The 21,167-nt window shown below is 37.0% G+C and overlaps 5 protein-coding genes across 8 annotated transcripts; 4 read left to right on the top strand and 1 right to left on the bottom strand.

The window, feature by feature from the left end:
- Positions 1 to 21: 21 nt before the first annotated feature.
- Positions 22 to 5,268, bottom strand: LOC117638156 (mRNA-capping enzyme-like). The gene is made up of 17 exons (XM_034373273.1): positions 5,109 to 5,268; positions 4,826 to 4,931; positions 4,583 to 4,731; positions 4,424 to 4,507; positions 4,284 to 4,346; positions 3,999 to 4,130; positions 3,720 to 3,899; positions 3,322 to 3,441; positions 3,138 to 3,187; positions 2,367 to 2,529; positions 2,129 to 2,266; positions 1,444 to 1,566; positions 1,226 to 1,324; positions 1,040 to 1,129; positions 809 to 893; positions 524 to 654; positions 22 to 409 (listed from the first exon to the last, which is right to left on the bottom strand). Exons 1-17 carry the CDS (start codon positions 5,109 to 5,111, stop codon positions 266 to 268), a joined length of 1,860 nt encoding a protein of 619 aa, XP_034229164.1. The 5' UTR covers positions 5,112 to 5,268; the 3' UTR covers positions 22 to 265.
- Positions 5,269 to 6,294: 1,026 nt separating this feature from the next.
- On the top strand, positions 6,295 to 8,793 carry LOC117637408 (small nuclear ribonucleoprotein SmD1a). The gene is made up of 4 exons (XM_034372289.1): positions 6,295 to 6,427; positions 6,536 to 6,612; positions 8,207 to 8,398; positions 8,541 to 8,793. Exons 1-4 carry the CDS (start codon positions 6,414 to 6,416, stop codon positions 8,600 to 8,602), a joined length of 345 nt encoding a protein of 114 aa, XP_034228180.1. The 5' UTR covers positions 6,295 to 6,413; the 3' UTR covers positions 8,603 to 8,793.
- Positions 8,794 to 9,350: 557 nt separating this feature from the next.
- Positions 9,351 to 9,970, top strand: LOC117637409 (outer envelope membrane protein 7-like). The gene has a single exon (XM_034372290.1). It carries the CDS (start codon positions 9,591 to 9,593, stop codon positions 9,780 to 9,782), a length of 192 nt encoding a protein of 63 aa, XP_034228181.1. The 5' UTR covers positions 9,351 to 9,590; the 3' UTR covers positions 9,783 to 9,970.
- A 1,614-nt stretch (positions 9,971 to 11,584) lies between these two features.
- On the top strand, positions 11,585 to 15,012 carry LOC117612180 (probable F-box protein At2g36090). 4 transcript variants are annotated; one of them, XM_034340937.1, is made up of 4 exons: positions 11,585 to 12,009; positions 13,456 to 13,549; positions 13,752 to 14,161; positions 14,279 to 15,012. In XM_034340937.1, exons 3-4 carry the CDS (start codon positions 13,764 to 13,766, stop codon positions 14,883 to 14,885), a joined length of 1,005 nt encoding a protein of 334 aa, XP_034196828.1. In that variant the 5' UTR covers positions 11,585 to 12,009; positions 13,456 to 13,549; positions 13,752 to 13,763; the 3' UTR covers positions 14,886 to 15,012. The 4 variants fall into 4 exon arrangements, with proteins under 4 accessions (XP_034196828.1, XP_034196827.1, XP_034196825.1 ...); XM_034340934.1 differs by having other exon boundaries at positions 11,590 to 12,009; positions 13,752 to 15,012; XM_034340935.1 differs by having other exon boundaries at positions 11,590 to 12,009; positions 13,453 to 13,549; positions 13,752 to 15,012.
- Positions 15,013 to 17,012: 2,000 nt separating this feature from the next.
- LOC117638108 (protein trichome birefringence-like 10) lies at positions 17,013 to 20,538 on the top strand. The gene is made up of 4 exons (XM_034373205.1): positions 17,013 to 17,809; positions 18,670 to 19,059; positions 19,357 to 19,515; positions 19,650 to 20,538. Exons 1-4 carry the CDS (start codon positions 17,355 to 17,357, stop codon positions 20,008 to 20,010), a joined length of 1,365 nt encoding a protein of 454 aa, XP_034229096.1. The 5' UTR covers positions 17,013 to 17,354; the 3' UTR covers positions 20,011 to 20,538.
- Positions 20,539 to 21,167: the final 629 nt, after the last annotated feature.

Raw genomic sequence — 21,167 nt, 5'->3', positions numbered from 1 at the left:
TAAAACGATAAAACGGACCAATGATCGAGAATAACCAATGAATGAATGAATTAATTGGATTAAGACGTTGCTAATATACACCATGGGATCCATAGGAAAGAAAAAACTATGATCCTTTTGCTGATAATGATACAAATCGATAGTGGGATCCCTGACCTGATATGACAAAAACATAACATAAACTACATCATTAAGGTTACACTGAATTTGCTATCCCCATTTCTTGTGACCTCTAATTGGAAATATGCTTATTTGGGCACCACAATCACCGGCGCCGGGAAGAAGAATTGTGTTCATGGGCCTTAATATCGTTCCGTATCCGGTCAGCATACATGGGTAGCCGGACAATCTGATCTATCTCCTTCAACAAAACTTCCTCCGTGATATTATCCTTTATGCTTCGCATTACCTGTTTCAGATGAGAAACACAGCTTCATTAATTAGTCCAAAACAAACACACGTTTTAGAGAAAAGAGAAAGGAAAAAAACAAGAACGTTAACTGGAACAGGATATTAAAAATACCTTCTTATAGGTATTGAACTCATTTGGGGTTGATTTGTCTGGCCTAGTCCGCATGCACACCCATACATTTCCCTCTGCATCCCAGGAGCACTCAATAATTTTCCCTGAACAAAGAGCAGGGTTGAGCTCATCTGCAGGTTGGATTTCGGAATATCACAGTATTAGATTCTGAGCTAAGTTAAAATTAAATCAACACAATCAGGTGCCTACAAATTCTTGATCATAACTCGTCAACATAAATATGATGGTAAATATGAAACAAATACATAAGTATCAAAATGCGACCTTTAAAAACCACCCTATAGCCTCCCATTAGCTTCTTCTTTCCACGCTCATTCAGAAAAAGTAGCTCCCGACCATCAACTCCCAACTGTCAACACAGAACTATTTTTAGGTTATCATCATGGTATAAGTTCACAGAGAAGAGAGTTGAACAGAACACTGTAATTTGCAGCAAATGAAACTAAATTAAAATTAAGACGTGTTACAGTCTGAAAGGAAAAGCCATCATACAACCTCAAAGAGAAAATCAACTGAATTCATTTCAGGAAATTTCCACTTCAAAAGACCTTCATGTGTGCGGGGTACATATGGATCATCCCAGCCCTGAAAAAGACGGATCATCAGCACATAATGAAGTATAGGACGATATAACCACATAATGAACTTGCTCACTGTGAAGGGCTCCAAAATCTTAATCACCTGGAATATCAGACCATCAGATGCATGTGAAAGCCCAGGAATGAATTTCCTCAAAAGTTTTGTAACAGTAGATAGTAACCAAAAACCCTTCCTCCTCACCTGATGAACATCTATAACAAAGTAAAACACCAACCATGACGGAATATGCAACTAGAAACATTTAACGGTCAAAAGGAATCAAAACATTTAGTGTAATCTTCGATTGTCGAGATACATACACTGAATGGTTCCAAGTCATATCTGTAATAAGGCTCTGGACTCTTGGAAAGAGTATCACGTTCCATATTTCGAGGCTCAATCACTTCTTTTTCAAGCATTTTCCACCGTTCATGGAATGGCAACTGGACCATTTTTAGATATCAACTTATTAATAAATTGAAGTATTTTATAATGAATTCATTATAAGTCTAATAAAAGATGACATGTTGTGATAACAAAAGTGGGGGTCAAAAGAAGGAAACCTAAGCAGAAAACATTATACTTGACAAAACATGAGGATAGTCCATCTTAGGAAGAGGGAATAGGCATATGTGACTGGCATTTGAAGCAGAAAAATCTGCTCCATAATGTTTCTCCACCCTTAGAAAAATTGGCTGAATAACAAGCGTCATTAGGTAACCCTTGGATCAAACGTTTGGAGCTAAAGTGTCACAGAAAGGATATGAACTACCAACATTCAAAACATTAGTTTAGAACCTATAAACCTGCTCAGTATGCTCACACACAGAACAAGAAGAAATCTATTTTAATACACAAGCAGCAAATTTATGTAAAGCCTACTGCTATTGGAAACTACACCATAAAAAGGCCAGTCCAATGCAAGAGGCTGCCAGCAAAAGGAGGGGGTGGAGGGGGAACGGGAACTATCAAGATATATTCCCATGACATTATCATATATCTAACCTCTGTGAGAGAGAGTTGGTTGATTGCCATGACGTCATAAATGAGGTATCTTCTCTCTTGCTTATGAGTATTTGGGTCAGTGTCAATTATCATCTCTCCATCAAGTAATGTGAAGTGGTGAGTCTTCTCAGGTATAACCTTCAAAAAATGATTACAAAAGAGTCATCTATGGAAATATTTCACATCAAACTAAGCGAGTTCCATGTGTCAAAACTCAAAACCGTAAGCACATACACACCTTATTTGAGAATTTGCAAGGAAAACGCATCTGGACCCTTCGGAAACAAAATTTCCTATCAATCAAGTAACAGCCGTCCCAAGTAATTAGCATCATATAACGTGTTCCATCAGCTTTCCATGTGGCGTAGTAATAGCGTTGCCTTAATAATTGTTGGTTGTCCCTACAGAGAACATAATGATATGCAAACTTTTAGTGTTGTATGAACCATAAACCAAGTACCTTTAACTACGATGATAGTATGCCTTAAATAATATTAATGAAAAACAACCCTTTCATTTATTTATTTGGACAAAAGGAAACCAATATCAGGCAAATGTCTTCTGAAACAATCAGACTCTAGCCTGAACCACCTAAGAAGTAAAATCTTGGAATTACTCATAAAAATGGTTGGCCTTGTTCACTTTGAAGGATGAAGCAACATAAGCTGTATCAGCAAAAAATACTTCCACCCATTTCATTTAAGGTATTATTCACAACAAAACCATGGCATGTGGAAACAGCTTAGCAAAGTTATATGCCAAAATTAGAACAACTGAATTCATAATACACAAAGGAAAACTGGATGTCCACTCATTGAAAAAGAATTTGATGAAAATTCATTAAGGAACTTCCTAATTACAAACTGAAAGTATCCAATTGTATATTTAGTCCATTTTAATACATTACTGATCTGAAAAAGCCACCATCAGTTTATAATGCTTAAAAAAACTGTGTCTGAACAAGTAGAAGTACATAATTGTCATTGATACGGCTATTGTTAAATCAAACCTGTTGAGCGAAACAGGATGCGACCCTGGAAATTGTAAATTCCCTCTACCCTGAGGACATAGCCAGAAATAAATTAATCAGATTATAATGACAGCAACATCATGAAGAAGGAGAAGTAATAAAATATTGACATTGCATCTTAATATACAAAGCATAACTCAAAGCACTAGATTTGAGTGCCTACCCCTGCACCCAACTTGAGTGCATGATAACAGGCTTCTCGCATCGTTTTTTGCTGGTCAAAAGGAATTGGTTCACCCAAAACATCATCAATTGTCATTGCTTCATTTCTCACATGATTTTCCTAATGCATTCAAAAGAAGAAAAGTTAGATAAAGAGGAAAAATCCACTTTCAGTAACGATCAGGCCAAAGGCAAAGGAACAATTTGAATTTCGTTATTTAAAAAAATGGATATCACAAGCACGGTTTCCAAACACATGATCTCGCATATAAGCATTTCAACTGGGAAGTGGTTTGACAGCCAAACACGTCGGGCATCCAGTTGGGTACTTAAACAAGAAAAAAGGTACTGCTGAAAGCAGACATTAAACAAGATTAAATAATTTCAAACAATGCATACATTGTCCTGATACATCACAGCTCCAGCCTTGTCATCAAGATCGGAACATCTCTTCCACTCTGGAGTTTGAGGGCAAACAACTGATTCCGGCTTTCTTTCATGATAAAACATGTAAAGTTCATCAATATAGTCCTGTTTATATATTCCTGGATGCCGTGCCTTGGCAAATTTATTTATTGCCTGCGGAATGGTCAGTCCAAAAAAAGTGATGAATGTTTCTTGGATCATGGAATAGATTCAGTCAGAACCAAAATGACTACCACAGAACTAATTACTTACCTCAGTAACAGAAATTGATTCATTACGCACAAGAAAATGAACAATCATGAAACCGGTGCGGTTATGCCCATGTGTACAGTGGACAAGTATACACTCCGTTGGGTCAGCTCTATGGGAGAAAAATTGTGATACCTATTAAAAATCACAAAATCAGTGACATATTTGTTCTTTTTATAAACTCATCACCAAACAATGATGCGACATGAATTCAAGAGAAGAAAAAAGCATTCAACTTTCTAATGGGTCCTGTGAATTTTTCATAAAATTAGCATAGAGGCAGTTTACCTCATAGAGAAATTTATCTACAGCTACATTATCAGGTACGGAATCCCTTCCTCTGCATTGTATCTGGCGCAGACAAATTTGAGGACATAAGTAAAAAATATAAACCTCACTAACTAGGAACAGAACACAAACACACTTGCCTTAACATGACGAATGCCTTCTTTTGTCCAATCCGAAACGGGATAGTAACGAGTAGTGTTTGTTAAATCAATAACTAAACCAAGCTGGAAAATGAAAATCAGTCAGCATAACAACATCATACAATATAAAGTATAGTACTTTATGAAAAAAAGAATTACTTCTCTTCCTAGAAGTCTTTGTTGATGAATGACTTGCTTTGGAGTGTATGTTTCACCACGAATATGATCCTTGAAAGACTCACCAAGCGGCACTTTTGAAGGAATTATACAACTTATTTCTTCACCATATGCAGGGCACCCCACCCAACCTAATAGCACAAGAACAAACCCATTAGCTTGTAATCAAATATGATTGATTTCTAATCACCAATTAGACTAATAATCAGTGTTAGCATTACCTACCTTCAGGAAGCATGTGTCTATCAAAAGCTTGATGGTTCCTACTTTGAAACCCAGAATCCTGATATGGGTTCTTTCTTTTCAAGCCCAAGCTTCTTTCTTCTCCATCCTAATAAGGAATTAAGCACCACCCAACAAAGGCAACAGTTAACAAATCAAAATGACACAGTTAACAAAATCCCAATTATGTTTTGGATAAATATATATATATATATATATTTCATTTTTTGGATTGAGATTTTAAAGATAAGCATAGGATAGGAGTGATATGGATCTATGTATGTACCATTGACTTGGATTCTTCAATCTGCTGAATCGATGAGATTCAGAGAGTCTAGGGTTTTAGGTTTGGATGGATCAGACTGACTTCAGAGAGACATTAGACAAGTTGAGAGAGAGAGAGAGAGAGAGAGAGAGAGAGAGAGAGAGAGAGAGAGAGCCAACAAACAAACTAACGGTTCAATGAAAACGCTTCGTTTATATACCTTAAGGAACCGCCAGCGACTATGTTTAGTTGTTTGCTTTCTACACCGGCCCTGTCCTGTCCCCCACCCCACCCAACTTCTGTAATTTCTGATTTTTTTTCTTCTTTGTTACCAATTAAACAAAAATCAATGGCATCTTCTAATAGACCAATACCAAAAATTCAATATAACTACTATAAAAAAAATTCATAAACTTTGCTTCTACCAATTGATTAAGCATAAAGGTTTGAAGATGGATACTAAAACTATCATATATGATGTTTGGGAAAATGGTGAAATGGTAAATTGCATTTCTGAATTTGGGGAAGGGGAGGATTTGGTGCCCACAAAGCAACTAGTTAGCCAAAGAAGGAATTATGTCATGTTTGAGTTGCTAGAGTTGTCTATGTCAAAATGACCATTCATATTTGGGCAAATTGCACAAGTCTTGATGTGGTGTGGATCATATGTCAGTGCTACTTATGCAGTGAAAAACAACTGTAATAATACACTTGTCGTTAAATTAGTTGCAAATCTTAGTTCAAATCCAACATTCAATAAAAAGTATGTTAAATTTTGTGTGTATGCGTGTCAGTGTCACGTGTAAGGATTAAAAAGTATCATATTTAGCTATTAAAGCTCCTTTGAATCATAAATCATACTTACAAGGAACTTTTACCTATGTAAATAACACAATTTTGGTTCGAATTGAAGGGTAATATGGTAGAAAATTTTGATTTGGATGGAGATTAGTAACAATTTAACTATAACCACAAGGGTTTTATTACAAGTTTTGTTCACCTCAAAATATATTGGGCTTAACCTTAATGGGCTGATTAAAGATTAGAGACTTACACATGAATATTTTGTATGCAATTCCATTTAAGCCCAGCTCGCGGTATAGTGAGTCGGCAGCTCATAAAACGACAACGTATTCTACTACGCCGGTAGGATTCAGGAAGGGCGTTTAAGTAATTTTGCCGTCGTTTACTAAGAGACCTCCTCACCAGCCCGAGCCCTAAAGTTAATTTCATTCTGTGCGGCACAGACAAGATCCCCCACTCTCCCGCTTCGTTTTTGGTTACGCTTCAAAACCCTAAGCCCTAGCTGTCGTCTCTCTATCAACAATGAAGCTCGTCAGGTTAGTCTTTCTCTCTCTCTCTTCCTCTAATTCTTCTTCTTCCTCAGTTAACAGCGATGCAAATTTTCTGCTGGTACAAAAGTAAAAATGGAAATTGAAAATATGCAGGTTCTTGATGAAGTTGAACAACGAGACAGTGTCGATCGAGCTTAAGAACGGCACCATTGTCAACGGCACCATTACAGGTATTTCTATGTTCCTCTCTTACTCCTTTCTTTCTAAAATGATATGAAAAGTGAAGTTTTTACATAATAGGATTTAATTAAACCCTAGGTTTGTGCTACCCTATTATAACTTATAAAGCAACTTATACTAGTTTTTGAGTAGCGTAGAATGTGATTATTGTGTTTATAGCAGAAGTGGGTCTTACCTTAAATTTAATGTTAGATTCTTATCAGTTGTACTGCATAAGACGAATTTAGTGAAAAATGGAGTAATTATGTTGTTGGTTTCTCTTTGTGGGGAATCTCCATGGGTTGTCTTAGGACACTCAACTCTTCCCACAATTAACTCAGATTGGAGTGTTGTTTCCCTCGGGGGGGTTTATAGAACTAAGTTTTCGCTCATCCGGCTCTGCCAATTCGTATAAATTGACCATGTAGAAGCATCAGCAGAGCATGGATACCACCCGAGTTTAGAGTCTACTAAGATGCAATTGACAAAGTTTTAGGACTTGTAATGGCTTGTTATAAGTTTGTTATGTACATTACATGTGCTCTGTCATCATAGATTGCTCAGTAGTTATAATTTCTTTTTGCGTGCATAGATTACTTGCGAACCAGGATATGTCTAAGTATCTAGAATCCTGGAAGATTTGAATAGTTTCCTTAATTGTGGTATTGGGCACATGACATCTTTGTGAGGTCAGGCTTGTTTAAGAGAATTGTTAATGATTTCGATTACAGCATATATGCTCAGTTTCTGGCAGCTGTATCATTTTGATTTCTTTGTAGAGGGAATTTCCTTGGAAATTCTGATCCTTTTATGATGTGAACAAACAATTGTCTAACAAATGTTGTATACTTTGAGATGCTTCTGTTTTCCTTTCAAAGTGTTGACCCAGAGTCAGAGCTTATGAATTTGCTCAACATAGGATTTTCAAGAGTTGGTATGTAGTTGTGGTTTATCTCTAAACCATGGATATCATTTTTCAGCACATAATTTGCTTGAGCCCCCTGATTACTTCTATGTATGATAATCAATTCCTTAACTACGCATGGGCTACAGAGCATCAGCAGAACTTTCAAGTCCTTATTTTGGAATAGGAAGAAGATGCTTTTTAGTTTGATCCTCTAGTAAAAGACAAAAATAAAAAATAAAATCTTATGGTGGTTTCTTTACTGGTAAACCTAGTGTTACAAATATTTCACAAGATTTTATGAGAAAATGATTTGTTCATATGTTTAACGTTTGTTTTCTTCAAAAAATTTATGTTTACAAATTTTTTGTTTGTAATGACTCAATGAGAGAATTGACCCTGCTTTACATGCATCACTAACACAAATGTTTCTGTAGAACAGCTCAATTTTTATTAATACTCTCCAAAGGAGATTCTTGTGTATTATGTAATAGTATCCAGTAATGGTTGTGGAAGCTTCAGCTTTTTGTGACTGGCTTGCCTTTGGAGAGAAATGAAGAGTCTACGATTTTTTTAACTTTAACTTATTACATAGATGATAGATCTTGATTTTGTTGCACACTTTGATGTGCCTTGTGTCCAACTAACTTTGATAGGGGGGAAAAGTAGCTGTTCTGTCTGACTGGTAACTTATTGTACAGGTGTGGATATCAGTATGAATACACATTTGAAGACAGTGAAACTTACGCTGAAGGGGAAGAACCCAGTGACTCTGGATCATCTCAGCGTGAGGGGAAACAATATTCGATACTATATCCTCCCAGATAGTTTGAATCTTGAGACTCTGCTAGTTGAAGAGACACCTAGGGTCAAGCCCAAGAAGCCAACTGCAGGTACTGCAACTTGTATTGCGCTTAGATATAATTATCTTTTTTAAATCATACCTATTTTTCTTGATTTACCCAGTGCTATCTCGCAGGTCACTGTAATAAATCTTCTACTCATTATTTTCTGTCTTTGTTTTTTCAATTTCAGGGAGACCCGTGGGCCGTGGACGTGGGCGCGGTCGTGGTCGGGGACGTGGGCGTGGCCGTTAAAGATGTCGCACTGGTTATAATTTTTGTGGCACATGGTTATGTAAACACCTTTGTTGTAGGAAGAACTTATCGGTGATCTTGGAGACATTAAATGAGTTTCGGTATTGCACTTTTAGTTGTTGTCTATCCCCAGTGAAACTCCCAAAATGTTATTAAGAAGTTGGTAATCGATATGCTTTTGACATCTCATATACAGTTCTCCATTTTCATTTTGGGTGTTGAGGCACCAAAATTAGCGCTCCCTATTCTTGTTGATGCTTTTGAAAGTTGTAGTTTTCATCTCTTATTAGGTGATATAGCTAGCTAATAGCTTGGATCTCGAAAAGGGGTTGCCGCCGCTATGCCTTATTGTTCTTCATTGTATCGGAATTTGATTGAAGTTTGCATGAGACAGGATCAGTTGTTGCTCAGCTTTTAGATCTTAAACCACCTCTGCAGACATTGTCATACGTGTCGTGTCAACCTGATGAATCTTTTTCATGAGACTTCATAGTAATATGTTGATATCCTATCTCTATCAATCGAGAGGTGGATGAAACTTGAGAGCGGGCTCGGTTCTTATTTTAAGATGTTTTACATTTTTTGTTCTATTTGGTTTAAAGATAGGTTTGTGATACATAGAAAAATTCTGTTAATGAAGGGATTTGCGTAAATTGAGCAAAAAGGCCTGTTGGGCATGATTGTACAAATACAAAAACTTGAGTTGGATACAAATACAATACAAACTAAAGCGTAGAGAAAGCGGGTTGGTCCAAACTGTCTGAAGGGCAGCTTTCTTATACCGGTTTCTGATTCCCCAGTGACCAAACAGGGTCCAAACCCCGACGGTGACGGGACGTAAACCCAAACCCAAACCCAAACAAATATATAACGCTGCACCTCCAAGGAAAGGCAAGACGCGTAGAGAGTTGAGAATTTTTTGAGAATTTTGAAATTCGTCAAACTTTGTCAAGTAGAAGAAGGCAAAGGAAGGAAGGTAGAAAAAGAGATGGGGAAGCCGACGGCTACGCAGCAAGCGATGGTGGTGTTCGGAGCCCTAGCGGTTGGATGGCTGGCCATAGAGATGGCTTTCAAGCCCTGGCTTGACAAGGCTCGTGCCGCCATGGACAAGTCTGACCCTGCTCGCGACCCCGACGAAGACGACGTCGTCAAGGCTGACGAGACCGCTGCTGATGAATGAGCCTTTAACTCTTTAAGGTAGCAGACTCGGAAACACTAGTCTATCTACTATCTACTACACCAATAGGCAATAACAACAATGGGGCTTTGAAATTGTAGGTTCTTTAATGAATTAAATTTCAACAACTTTCTCATTGTGTGATTGTTGCAATGGAGGACATTACTGGCTAGTGAAATTTCTGATCTCTCTCTCTGCTCTTATGAAAACTATTTTGTTCTTTCTCTTGAATTCCAACCTGAAAACTTTGGGAATTAGAGAATCATTAGATTTTAGATTACAGATTTGGTTGATGCAATTGCAGAGCATGAATCCTCATAGGAAAACAAGAGGAGATCTAGATTGTCCTAGAAACCCCCTGGTTTTGGGTTTTTTGGGCTCACTTGATTTGTGTATGTTGGTTGGGGTCTTAGCCTGTGGTTCTTTTAAGAGATGGGCCGATGTCACTTACTGTTCTATTCATTAAGCCCATTAAAAACTGGAGCCCGCCTTTCTTTTGTGGGTTGGGTTGGGGAAACTAGAAACGCTCAACAATGATTTGTCCAACGGAGTCATTCTATAGTGATGGTCTTATTAAGGCCTTTAGATGAGGTATCGTTTGATTCAACTAACCAATTTGATCCAATAGTTAAGAGATATTGTCTCGACCCTCACTATAGAATTCTACTTCTCTAATTGGCTTGGATTGGACTAGAGTTGAGTCCAAACTAGTCCTTATGAGTCTCATCCCTCTAGATAGTATTTATGAGTCTCATCCCTCTAGATGGTACTTGTAAGACTTAATATGTCAAATTTTTGTTCAATTTAATAAGTTTAATTTTAACACGCTTAATAATAGTTAGAAACTGTTGCTCATTTTAATTGAAATAGTTCAATTCCACTCGCTAAATGTAACCAAACAAGTCGCTTTTATTCGACTCGATATTCCACTAACAACCAAAGGAATTTAAACCTAGAAATCTAGAGAAGCCACATCTCCATGAACCATGGTCCCCCTCCCCCTCCCAATCTGGTAGACCATTAGGGCACGAGGACAAAGGAGCACCAGGTTGTAGTGTACCCACGACCACAAGGCACATCCGTACACAATCACAAAATGCCTTCAAAGAAAACTAAAGGAGAAATTGAGTTGAGCGCTGCTCAGTCAAACCCTTGCCACGTATCCAATCCCCACCAGCCCTCCTATTTAATATTCACTTTTATCAACGTGGTGAGCCTACAGCCTTCGACCCCACCAATTGTTGGTGAGCTTGCATGCGACCTCTCCCTTTCAACTTTCAACTCCCACCTTTTGAACAATTTTCTTCACCTCGATTATGTCCACCATGCTCATTGGTCCTTATCTTTTTTCATTTCTAGTGATTCCTAAATTCAACGTCATTACAACTCAGATCTCACCAATTAAGCAACCTATTTATGAAAGTAATTAGTCACCTAAATTCAAGTTATAGGGTATGCGAGTTATATCATCCTATATGTTTGACCCCAAAAAAAAAAATTATTAACATTAACCTAACCTATGTGTATTTATTTAACAACATATTCCTTCCCATCTATCTAGATGTGGGGCGTTACCATCCATTGCTATAAGGTTTAACTAGTTAAGGTATTTTTTATTTTATTTTTGGAAATATCTTTAATAAATTGATAAAAATTACGAGAAGAAAATCGAAATTAAGTGCAAAGGTTCGAGACACCATTTCTAACTCACTCCTGCTTCAGTGGCTCATAGTTAAACTTTCAAGATATGATATTTTAACAATTTCTTATTATAAAAAATAAAAAAAGCAATTCAACACAGAGAGGTTAGGGGGCAGGTATAAATGAAGGTAGGGTTGGTCCAATAAATTTATGCGATGAGGTGGCAAAACTTGGCCGGTTAATGGAAGTGGACTGGATCGCATAATAGGAGAGACAGAGAAAGAGCCAAAATCCCATATCTTAGAGTTTCGTATCGTGTCAAACATAAAGTAAAGAAAAGGAACACAGTAACCCAGTAACCCAGTAACCCATTAACCTTCCCAAAAAACAAATGGAAAGTGACCCGCGAACCTGTCGCTTTGATTAACAAGATATTATCGGATTTGCCTTCGTCATCTGCCATCTGGGTTCTTTTTAGCTTCATGGTTCTCTCATTGGAAATCTCAAAAAGGTCAAAGCCTGCCCTTGTGTTGTGTTGAAGCTTCTTTGTTTTGTTGTTCGTGTGAGCTCGGGGGTTATCATCAATGAGGTTAGCAACACCAAACCCAATTCTTATTTTCTCAGTTTCTTCATGCTGATTATGCAAAGCCTTCGTTTCTGGTTTGTGTTTATGTGGGAATTTGGTTCGTGTTTGTCATTTTGATTTGGGTGAGTTTGAAATTTGGTGTTTTTATGTATTTATTAAGCATTTAGCCCCCTTTGTTTTTTTTTGTCAAAGAAACATTTAGCCCTTTTATCACTCGAGTTTGGTGCCCATCTCAATCTTATTTTCCCATTTCTCTCTAGCTGGTTGTGTGTTTTCTTAAGTAGCGTTTGCAGTTTTCTCGTTTGCCATGTATTATATTGGAATCTTATTTTCTTTGTTTGAAGAGAAAATTGTCATCTTTGAACGAAAAGGAAAGGGAATTTGCCCATAATATGTTTTACTTGTCAGAAGTTGGTACTCGGAAGGACAAAGCTGTTTAATTATTTCCACCCTGTCCACCTTTTAATTGAATGTGGTCTTTACTATTTGTACTATTTGATCCATTTTTACTTTTAGAATTGAATTACCTTTTAATTGAATTTTGTCTTTCTTATTTGTACTATTTGATCCATTATTACTTTTAGATTTCAATTATAGAATGAAGTACATGTCTCATGTTTCGGAGGCTGTGATCAAATATGGTGAATGGTTATCTATGCTGTCGGCTTTTTTAATTTTCATTGCTCTGTGTTTTTTTTTTCAGAGGCCTCAATGCTTTTGAAATTGTATTTAGTGTTACCAATTTCTGAAGCCTGTCATTGTGCCTAACAGGAAAAATCACATTTTATGATCTTGATACTTGCTTGTATTATGCATTGCAGATTTGTTAAAAACTAAAAAACAGAAATGTTCTTGCCAAGTTAGTGAATGCTTACTTGCATCTTTAGAGGCATTGGTGAGATATAGTACCATAGAGAGATTTCGTGAATTTGAAATTCTTCCTCTGGTTTAATTTTGTTTAATAATACACTCATCCTGTCCTTTTCAAACATTATGAAAGGCACCTAAATTGTGATAATCCAATCTGCAAGTATTCTCTGTGTTAAAGTTTTATTGGAACCACTTGCACTTTGCCAATTTAGGCACTAACTGCTAATAAACTCTAAACCTCTTTCCCATACTGTTTCCATTATTGGTTTCAACATTGATTTAAGTTGTCTTTCTTCCTCCTCTCTTGTATCTCTAGTGGTCTTTTGGGTAAAACGACAATTTGATAATGGTTGTCATTTCACTTTGTTTTGTTTTCTAAATCTTTGTTCAGTCTGGTGAAGAGACTAATGGTTTGGATTAGGTTTCATGGGACACTTCTTATCTTTGAAAGGAATTTCTTGGTTATAAAGTTTCTGCTTGAAGCTTTTATTTGGTTTTTGAATTTGTAGGTACATTTTCTGTTTTCTCCTGCCCTTATTTCCTTTCCACTGATTCTTTTTTTGTTTTGTTTTGAAGCAGTTCAATTACAACCAGACTGGGTTACCCGTAAACCTTGTAATGAGTTGGTTTGCATGCCAGTGTTGATTAGCCGTAATTACTTGACCTAATCAAGGTTGGCGAAAACTCTCTGTAAAGCACTTTATCATTTAGTTCTGTGTATATTATTCCAGAGTAAAATGTTCTGGCCCTTGGTTCGACGACTTTTGTTGGTGTAACTTGTCTTAATATTGTGTTTATCTTCTTGTAAAAAAAATTGTAATTATCTTGGGAGCTCTTATCAGATTTATCATGTGCTTTGTTTCCCTGATTATCAGAGATCTACTGCAATGTCAGTTGCACCTGTTGAGAATATGGCATCTTTGAGCACAGATCTTTTCTACGATATATTGAGGCGTCTTGATGGACCAACGTTGGCTAGTGCAGCATGTGCTTGTGCAGCATTCTGTTCCATCTCAAAAGAAGAGAGATTATGGGAAGATGTGTGCTCTTCTATGTGGCCTTCAACTAATAGGGAGGATGTCAAAAGTTTAATATTATCCATTGGTGGATTCAGAAAGTTCTATGCTGATTGTTTTCCCCTTATTGTGAACAAGGAAGTTTCAGAGTATCAATGGAATGACTACCTTGAATACCCTGAGGAATGGACTGAGGCTGAATACTACGGCGACATGGATGAATTTGAAAGTATTTCACCGTCAGATTTTGTTTCTCTTGTGGACATCAGGTACAAGGATAAAATAATCTGCTCAAAAGTTCTTTGGGGCATTCCAAATGCAAATGGCTTCAATGGTTGGTTTTACAACTGCCCCTTTCGGATTGATCTTCTTACTTATGCTGATAGGGATGATGACAACGATGGTGAGGTTTTCCTTTCTGTTGCTAATGGTCTTCCACCAATTACTTCTATGGAGACAGAAAGGAAAGACGGGAAGTTGTGGCGGGGGCTTCGTGATGGACTCCGGCTTAGTTGGATTGTTGTAAATAAGAAAATAAAGCAAGCTGCAAATCTTGCTAGCTGGTGCCCTCTTGGAGGTCAAAGGCATTGGCCAACAGACAAGGATTTTGTGATTCGCTTTGGATCCATCCTTCCCGCCAGAGACATCCTTCCATGTCAAGTAGTAGAATGCATCCTTAGTATGAAGTTCAGAGTGATTTATACTGAGGGTGAAGGTGTTCAGACAACTCTTAAGTTAACAGAATTAAGCATGCAGCTGGAAGACATGGAAGGTTCTCACGTCAATGGAAGAAACAGTTTGCTTATTCTTAAGGAAGCATTAAGCTGCCGTCGGAGCAAAAACTACAGCGAAGTTCTTGAGTCTTGTCACTTATACTCGAAGGTACAGAACGAGCTAAAAGAGGAGAAGATGAGAAACGAAAGCAGGTTAGATAGACTTTGTATCTTAAGTGGCATTGCTGCATTCGTAAGCTTCTGTTACTATGTTTTGTGAACAAGTGCCTCGTTTGGTTTGACACTGTTAACTGTAACAGCCCTAACGAACATTTCACGATTGTACTCTTCTCTAATGTAAAATTCAATTTTGCTTCAATTAATCTGAGGTTCTTGCCCTTTTTTTTCTTCTTATAATTCATTTGAGAGCTAAACCTCCTCTGCATCTGGCTTGACATCTTGTCTGGGTTTAGGATGCTGCGGACAGCATTTTGGAGCATACCCAAAAAAAAGAAAGAAAAAAGAATGGGCCTATGCAAGAAAATTGAACACAGGCTTCAAAGAAAAATGAACCAAATTTTTTTGGGCTTTGCTTTTGTGGGGCCAAGCTTATTTGGGCTATTCCTATTTCGCGGATCGTAGTCATTGTTCTCATTTCAGCACTGGCCCTCAAGCATTTTGATATTTTGTGCTTCCCATGATAGATAAATTTATTGATTAGATTGTTGTATCGTCACGTTATGTTACATTTTATTCATGTCACAACATGTTGTTGGCAGTGTGACAATAACATTATAAAATTTTCCTTATACCAGATCTTTATTTTTTTGGTCAAAGACTCAAAAGTATACCAGATTCTTTGGGAAGACGTGAATGTGAATTTTGTACACTCCTATCCTATGAACCAAAATCCCCACCCCCTTGTTGAACAACAGCATTTCGTTTTCCACGCATATTTTCGTTGGCTATTTATTTTTCCTATCTAACTAATTAATAATTATTTAGGTGCCAAAAAAAACACATGTTTGGATTATGCCATTGGCCTCGACTCGTCATATAAAATGTTCATTCTTTATATGCCCCCATAAGCGCCACATGCTTAGGGGAGCTGTCATGTCCGAATTTAATTTTTTCTCATATTAAATTAAATTTTTTTAATGAAAAGGAATGTCAAATTAGTATTTTTTTTAGAAGGAAAAATATTAGTTGAAGTGCTCATAAATTATAAATGTATATGCAGGCCTACATTGTTTGGTTTTTTTTAAAATTTTTATTTTTTTTATTTTTACAAGGCCTACATTTTTTGGTGGTCAAGCAAAAGGCAATTGTTCCCTCCCACATTGCAGAATGAACTGGCCGACTTAAATTTTAGATTTTGGCTTGCTTGTGGGTATTCGATGGAGGGCATTTTGTCCATCTCAGATCCTTCAATATCAAATACAATACTACCAAGTACCAACCTCAGTTTCCTTTTCTTTTTGTGTTATTTTCCTCTCTTTTTGGGGCCTTTCTAACAATTTCATGTTGCTAAAAAATCCAAATTTATTTTTCTTATTGAATCATTTATGAGTACAACAAACAATGAAAGCTACATGGATGGGGCACAATTCCAGGCAGGGCTGAAAATTTTCAACAATTAATTCAAGTATCCAATCAGTCAGTTTCGATCTCTTGGACTACAGGAGTCCAAGAAATTTATGGTTATTCACTGTTGGAAATTCAACAGTTCACTCACTCTTATACTCATTTTAAGAAACTTTTTTGAATTATTGAATTAATATTTAACGGTGAACCCACAATATCTTAGACTCTTGTGTTCCAAAAGATCGTAACTATCCAAATAATTTATGAGAAAGATAAGTCCATTCACAATAAGAAAATAACGTCAATGGAATTGTCCATTCATGTCCAAACGTGGTTTCCAGAACTAAATTCTCCTATATTTATTTATGATAGATAGATAGAATAGACACATGTGAATGTGAATGCGATTTTGCAAAAATGGCGGAAGGTAATCATGCATGATTTTTTATTGTCAGATAGTAAGATTGAGACTCACTATGACCCTGGCCTTATTTTTTTTAAAGACATTTTTTATTGAGGGAAAAGACATTTTTTATTGAGAAGGACAATAGTATATTAAACTCACACATACTATACAGATGCTAGGATTAGAATCTAAAACTCTATATGAAAGAATAAATACTCCAAATCACTACACTAATGAATCCTGACCCTGACCTTATTAATTAGCCGAGACTCGAGCTAAATAAAATTCAAATTCAAAATTCATAACCATTAATAATAATAATAATAATAATAATAATTTACCACACCATTGCCAAGACTGTGAAACCAATTGAGGAAAGCATAAATGCTGTTTTGACTGTTTGCGTTGAGTGGTGTGCTTCTGATTCTTACTTGTCGTCAAACCATTTCTCTCTCTCTCTCTCTCGCTCTCGCAGGTTATAAACTGATAAAAACCAGCACCATTTCAAATGCTTGGATGATCTCCTTTTCTTACTCTAAACAGAAACTATTTACTGCGGTGCAGTCTAGGAAGAAAACCCAATTCGGAAAATGTCTTCTTCAGCCACTAGTGCTTACTTTCTTGCTTTCTCGGACCCCATTTTCTCTCTCTCTCTAGAAGTCTAAAGAGCCCATCTTTTTAAGCCCCCTTTCGGCTCTTGGACCATCACTCCAACACAAGACGCCCATGAATAATTAAATTTTCATTCTTTTCAAAGAAATGGCTAACAGTAAGAGCACACCTCCACAGGACACAGAAGACACGAAGACCCAGTTTGAGTTCTTGAAGAAATTCAAGCGCTTCAACCCTCTTGAGCCTTCTTTAGCCATTCTTGGCTTCTTCTTGGTCTCTCTTCTTTTCATTAGCTGCTTCTCTTATTTGGACTACCATACAGTTATTAGCGGGATTCGTTCTCGTGGGTTTGCCTTGCTGGGATTGCATGGCTCATCATCTTTACCGTCATCAACTGGGAATGTACGGCCGGGATTTCTTGATGAAGGCTGTGTTGCGTGTGATGTGTTTGATGGGAATTGGGTTTGGGATGAGAGCTATCCGTTGTATGAGTCACAAAATTGCTCTTTCATGGATGGCGGCTTTAGATGTTCTGAGAATGGCAGGCCTGATTCTATCTTTACCAAGTGGCGTTGGCAACCCAAAGATTGCAGCTTGCCCAGGTATTTACCATTTTGTTTATGTTTCCCTGCTGAGATTTTAAGGAAAGAAAAATATTTGACATCATATTTATATTGGTAAAGGTTCAATGCTAGTAGAGAAGAAAGCTTCCTAAATTTTATCAGCAGCCCAAGTTAATAGAATTTAGCTTTTGTTTTGCTGAACAGATTTAGTTATCCTTCTTTTGCGTGCTTTTGTAGTGTTAATTTGGGCGTCGTTGTTATTTTCTGTGTCAATAATTTGAGTTCTGTACAGTATTTTGGTGGACCTCTTTTGTTGATTAGCTGCACCCGTGAACCTTTTGGCTTTTGGCTTTGTCAACTCTTCATCTATACCACAAGTTCAAATGTTCAAGTACTGAGGAAAGTTCTCTGTTTGCTCTTTCGTTTCGGTTGTTTTGTTATATTTTTTCAATTTTCTCTCTTTCTGCGTGCCCATGTCAGCGTGTGTTGTCTTTGTCCACGATTGTGTGCTTAAAACAATCTTCTTCGTTTTTTTTTTTTTGTCCTCGTATGCCCTTTGAAATTGGAAGTGTTTTGTTTGATTACCTTTTCTTTCTGAATCTAAAAAGATAAAAGAAAACTATTTTGAGGTTTTCTCTTTTTCTGTATTTGACATTGTGATTGATTATATTGTGATTTTTCATCATAACTCTAATTAAGTACATTGTGGTTCCTCTTTAATGGCTATGATGATAATAATGGTACTTTGAATCTTCTCTAATTAAGTACATTGTAGTTGCTCTGTTTGGTGTTCATTTATGTTTTAGACTATGATCAACCTCATGGTTTGAATTATGTTCTAACCAGGAGTAGATTGTACAAGAAGATCTTATTGGGTTTCTGTCTTCTCTTAAGAATAGATTTGATGCAGGGAAGATGTTGGAAAAGCTTCGGAACAGGCGTCTTGTATTTGTTGGTGATTCAATTGGAAGGAACCAGTGGGAGTCTCTTCTCTGTATGCTTTCCTCTGCAATTCCTAACAAGACTTCAATCTATGAGGTGAATGGGAATCCAATCACAAAGCACTCGGGGTTCTTGGTGTTCAAGTTTGAGGACTTCAACTGCACAGTGGAATACTACAGAGCACCATTTCTAGTCTTTCAGGGCCGTCCTCCAGCTGGCGCTCCAGCAAAAGTGAAGTACGCTTTAAAAGTGGATCAACTGGAAGGGACTTACACCAAGTGGAGAGATGCAGATGTGTTGATTTTCAATGCTGGGCACTGGTGGAGTTATGCGAAGACCTTAAGAGAGTAAGTATATACACGTCCTGATTACTTTCTACAAACTTTTTTTTTGTTATTTTTGTTATATCTTTAGTTTCAACCCCACAAACAAACAACATGGGTTCTTAAGTTAAAGGAAGGAATCTTATTGATACATTATGCAAACTTTTCACTCAAACTCTAGCAGATGGTAAGTTTACAATGAATTTGTAGTTAAAAGAATCTAATTAGCTGGTTGAATAAGAATTGAAACTCTTCTTGTGGGGAGAAGTGAATGATTATAAGTGATAGGTATCTGATCTTTGGAATTTCATTATTTGTTAGGGGTTGCTACTTCCAAGAAGGGGAGGAGGTGAAGATGAATATGACTGTTGAAACTGCATACCGCAGATCGATTGAAACTGTGATTGATTGGATTGGTAGTGAAGTGAACATGAGCAAGACTTATGTCGTCTTTCGAACTTATGCTCCCGTGCATTTCAGGTTTTCTCTATCACTTCTTCTGCTTGTCTCATAGATATATTATTGTTTTCTTCTTTGTCTCCTGGATATATTATTCTTTTTATTTCATGTTCTTGTATAACTGAGCACTAATAAATAGGCTGTGGATGTAACAGTGGCGGTGATTGGAATACTGGTGGTGGTTGTCACTTGGAAACTCTACCTGGATTAACTTCATTGCCAGATTCATGCACAAGTGTTTGTAAGACTATCTTTGATATAGTATCGGAGCGATCAAATGAGTCACATGTTAGGAAATTGGATTTGCTGAATGTGACAAACATGTCTCGATGGAGAAAAGATGGCCATGCGTCTATATACTATCTAGGGCCTGAGACTGGACCAGCCTCTGTCAAGCATCAAGACTGCAGCCACTGGTGCCTACCGGGTGTCCCTGATGCATGGAATGAGCTTCTTTATGCACTCTTCCTTAAACGGGAATCCATTCTCACAGGAAATTCAACCAAATCTTCGTAGATTACATTGTATATGGCATTACAAGCTTCCTGAGTACACCAGCATGATCATCATAAAAGGACATTTTGTTCAACACTCCTGCTAAAGCTGAGAGTTGGGCAGCATGGTTAGTATCTTCAGTTTATTCGACCATTCTTTGCTTGAGCACTAGAGGGATTTTGCTTAGCAAGGGAAAATTAGAACGAGAGATTACCTCCATAGGGAAAACTTTTTACTAGGGGTTGACCGGTAAAGCTGGGGTGCATTGACCGGTGAGATGAGAATTCAAGTGATCGTGGAGGCTTTATAGTTATCTCTTTGCAGCAAATTTGTCATCACCAGACCCAGAGGGTCGAAGTTGATAGAACTTATACACAGATTGTTTTGGTTATTTGACAGGATGTAATTATACAGAAAAAAGCTTTTATCTTTGTTGAAATTACAGAATGTATATCAGAATTTACTGGAAAATTTTGAGATTCACAACTCCGGGTTTCGTTCTTGGACAGAATTTACCAATTTGTAAGATGAATAACCCATTTCTCTGTTTCTCATCTCTTCATCAATCTTCACTCTCATAATCCAATATTTTGAAATTTGTCATTATTTGTCAATTTGCATATTGAGAAAGACAGGTCCATCAACTACGCATTGATATTGATTAAGAGAACGATGCTTGACATAAGAACAAAAAAATTTGGTGGAAGATGATCCTACATGATTTTTGTCAATGTCAATGGTTAGATTGAGACTCACAACGACTCTTTTTCATTTTTTTTTCGTACTCACAAATTGACTTGCTAATAACAGAACATAATGTCCCCTTCATAACAATTAACACCAATCTTAAAATCCAAATAAACAAATGCTGTCAGATATTAAAACATATGCCATCCATGATGCGAGGAAGAAGTGTTTCGAAACTAATTTCAAATGCTAAGAAAACAAAACAAAAACAGGAAGAGGAAGAAACACCAGCTGTTGGACAAGCTATTGGTTTTTCAGAATCAGGATTTGGGGTACATTGTTTGTTCCCGCGTAAATGTCTTTCTCTGCGTCTTTCTCCTTTCTCTCTCACATGTCACAAACATCAGCTGTTTAAAAACTTGCAACGTTTTGAATGATTGAACGATCTCATTTTTCTTGTTATAATTCACAAAAAGAAAAAGAAAACAAAG

The sequence above is a fragment of the Prunus dulcis genome, chromosome 8 (genome assembly GCF_902201215.1).
Source record: "Prunus dulcis chromosome 8, ALMONDv2, whole genome shotgun sequence".
NCBI classification, from domain to species: Eukaryota; Viridiplantae; Streptophyta; class Magnoliopsida; order Rosales; family Rosaceae; genus Prunus; species Prunus dulcis.
The sequence above is the reverse complement of the archived record's forward strand: the minus strand, read 5'-3'. Positions and strand labels throughout refer to the sequence as shown.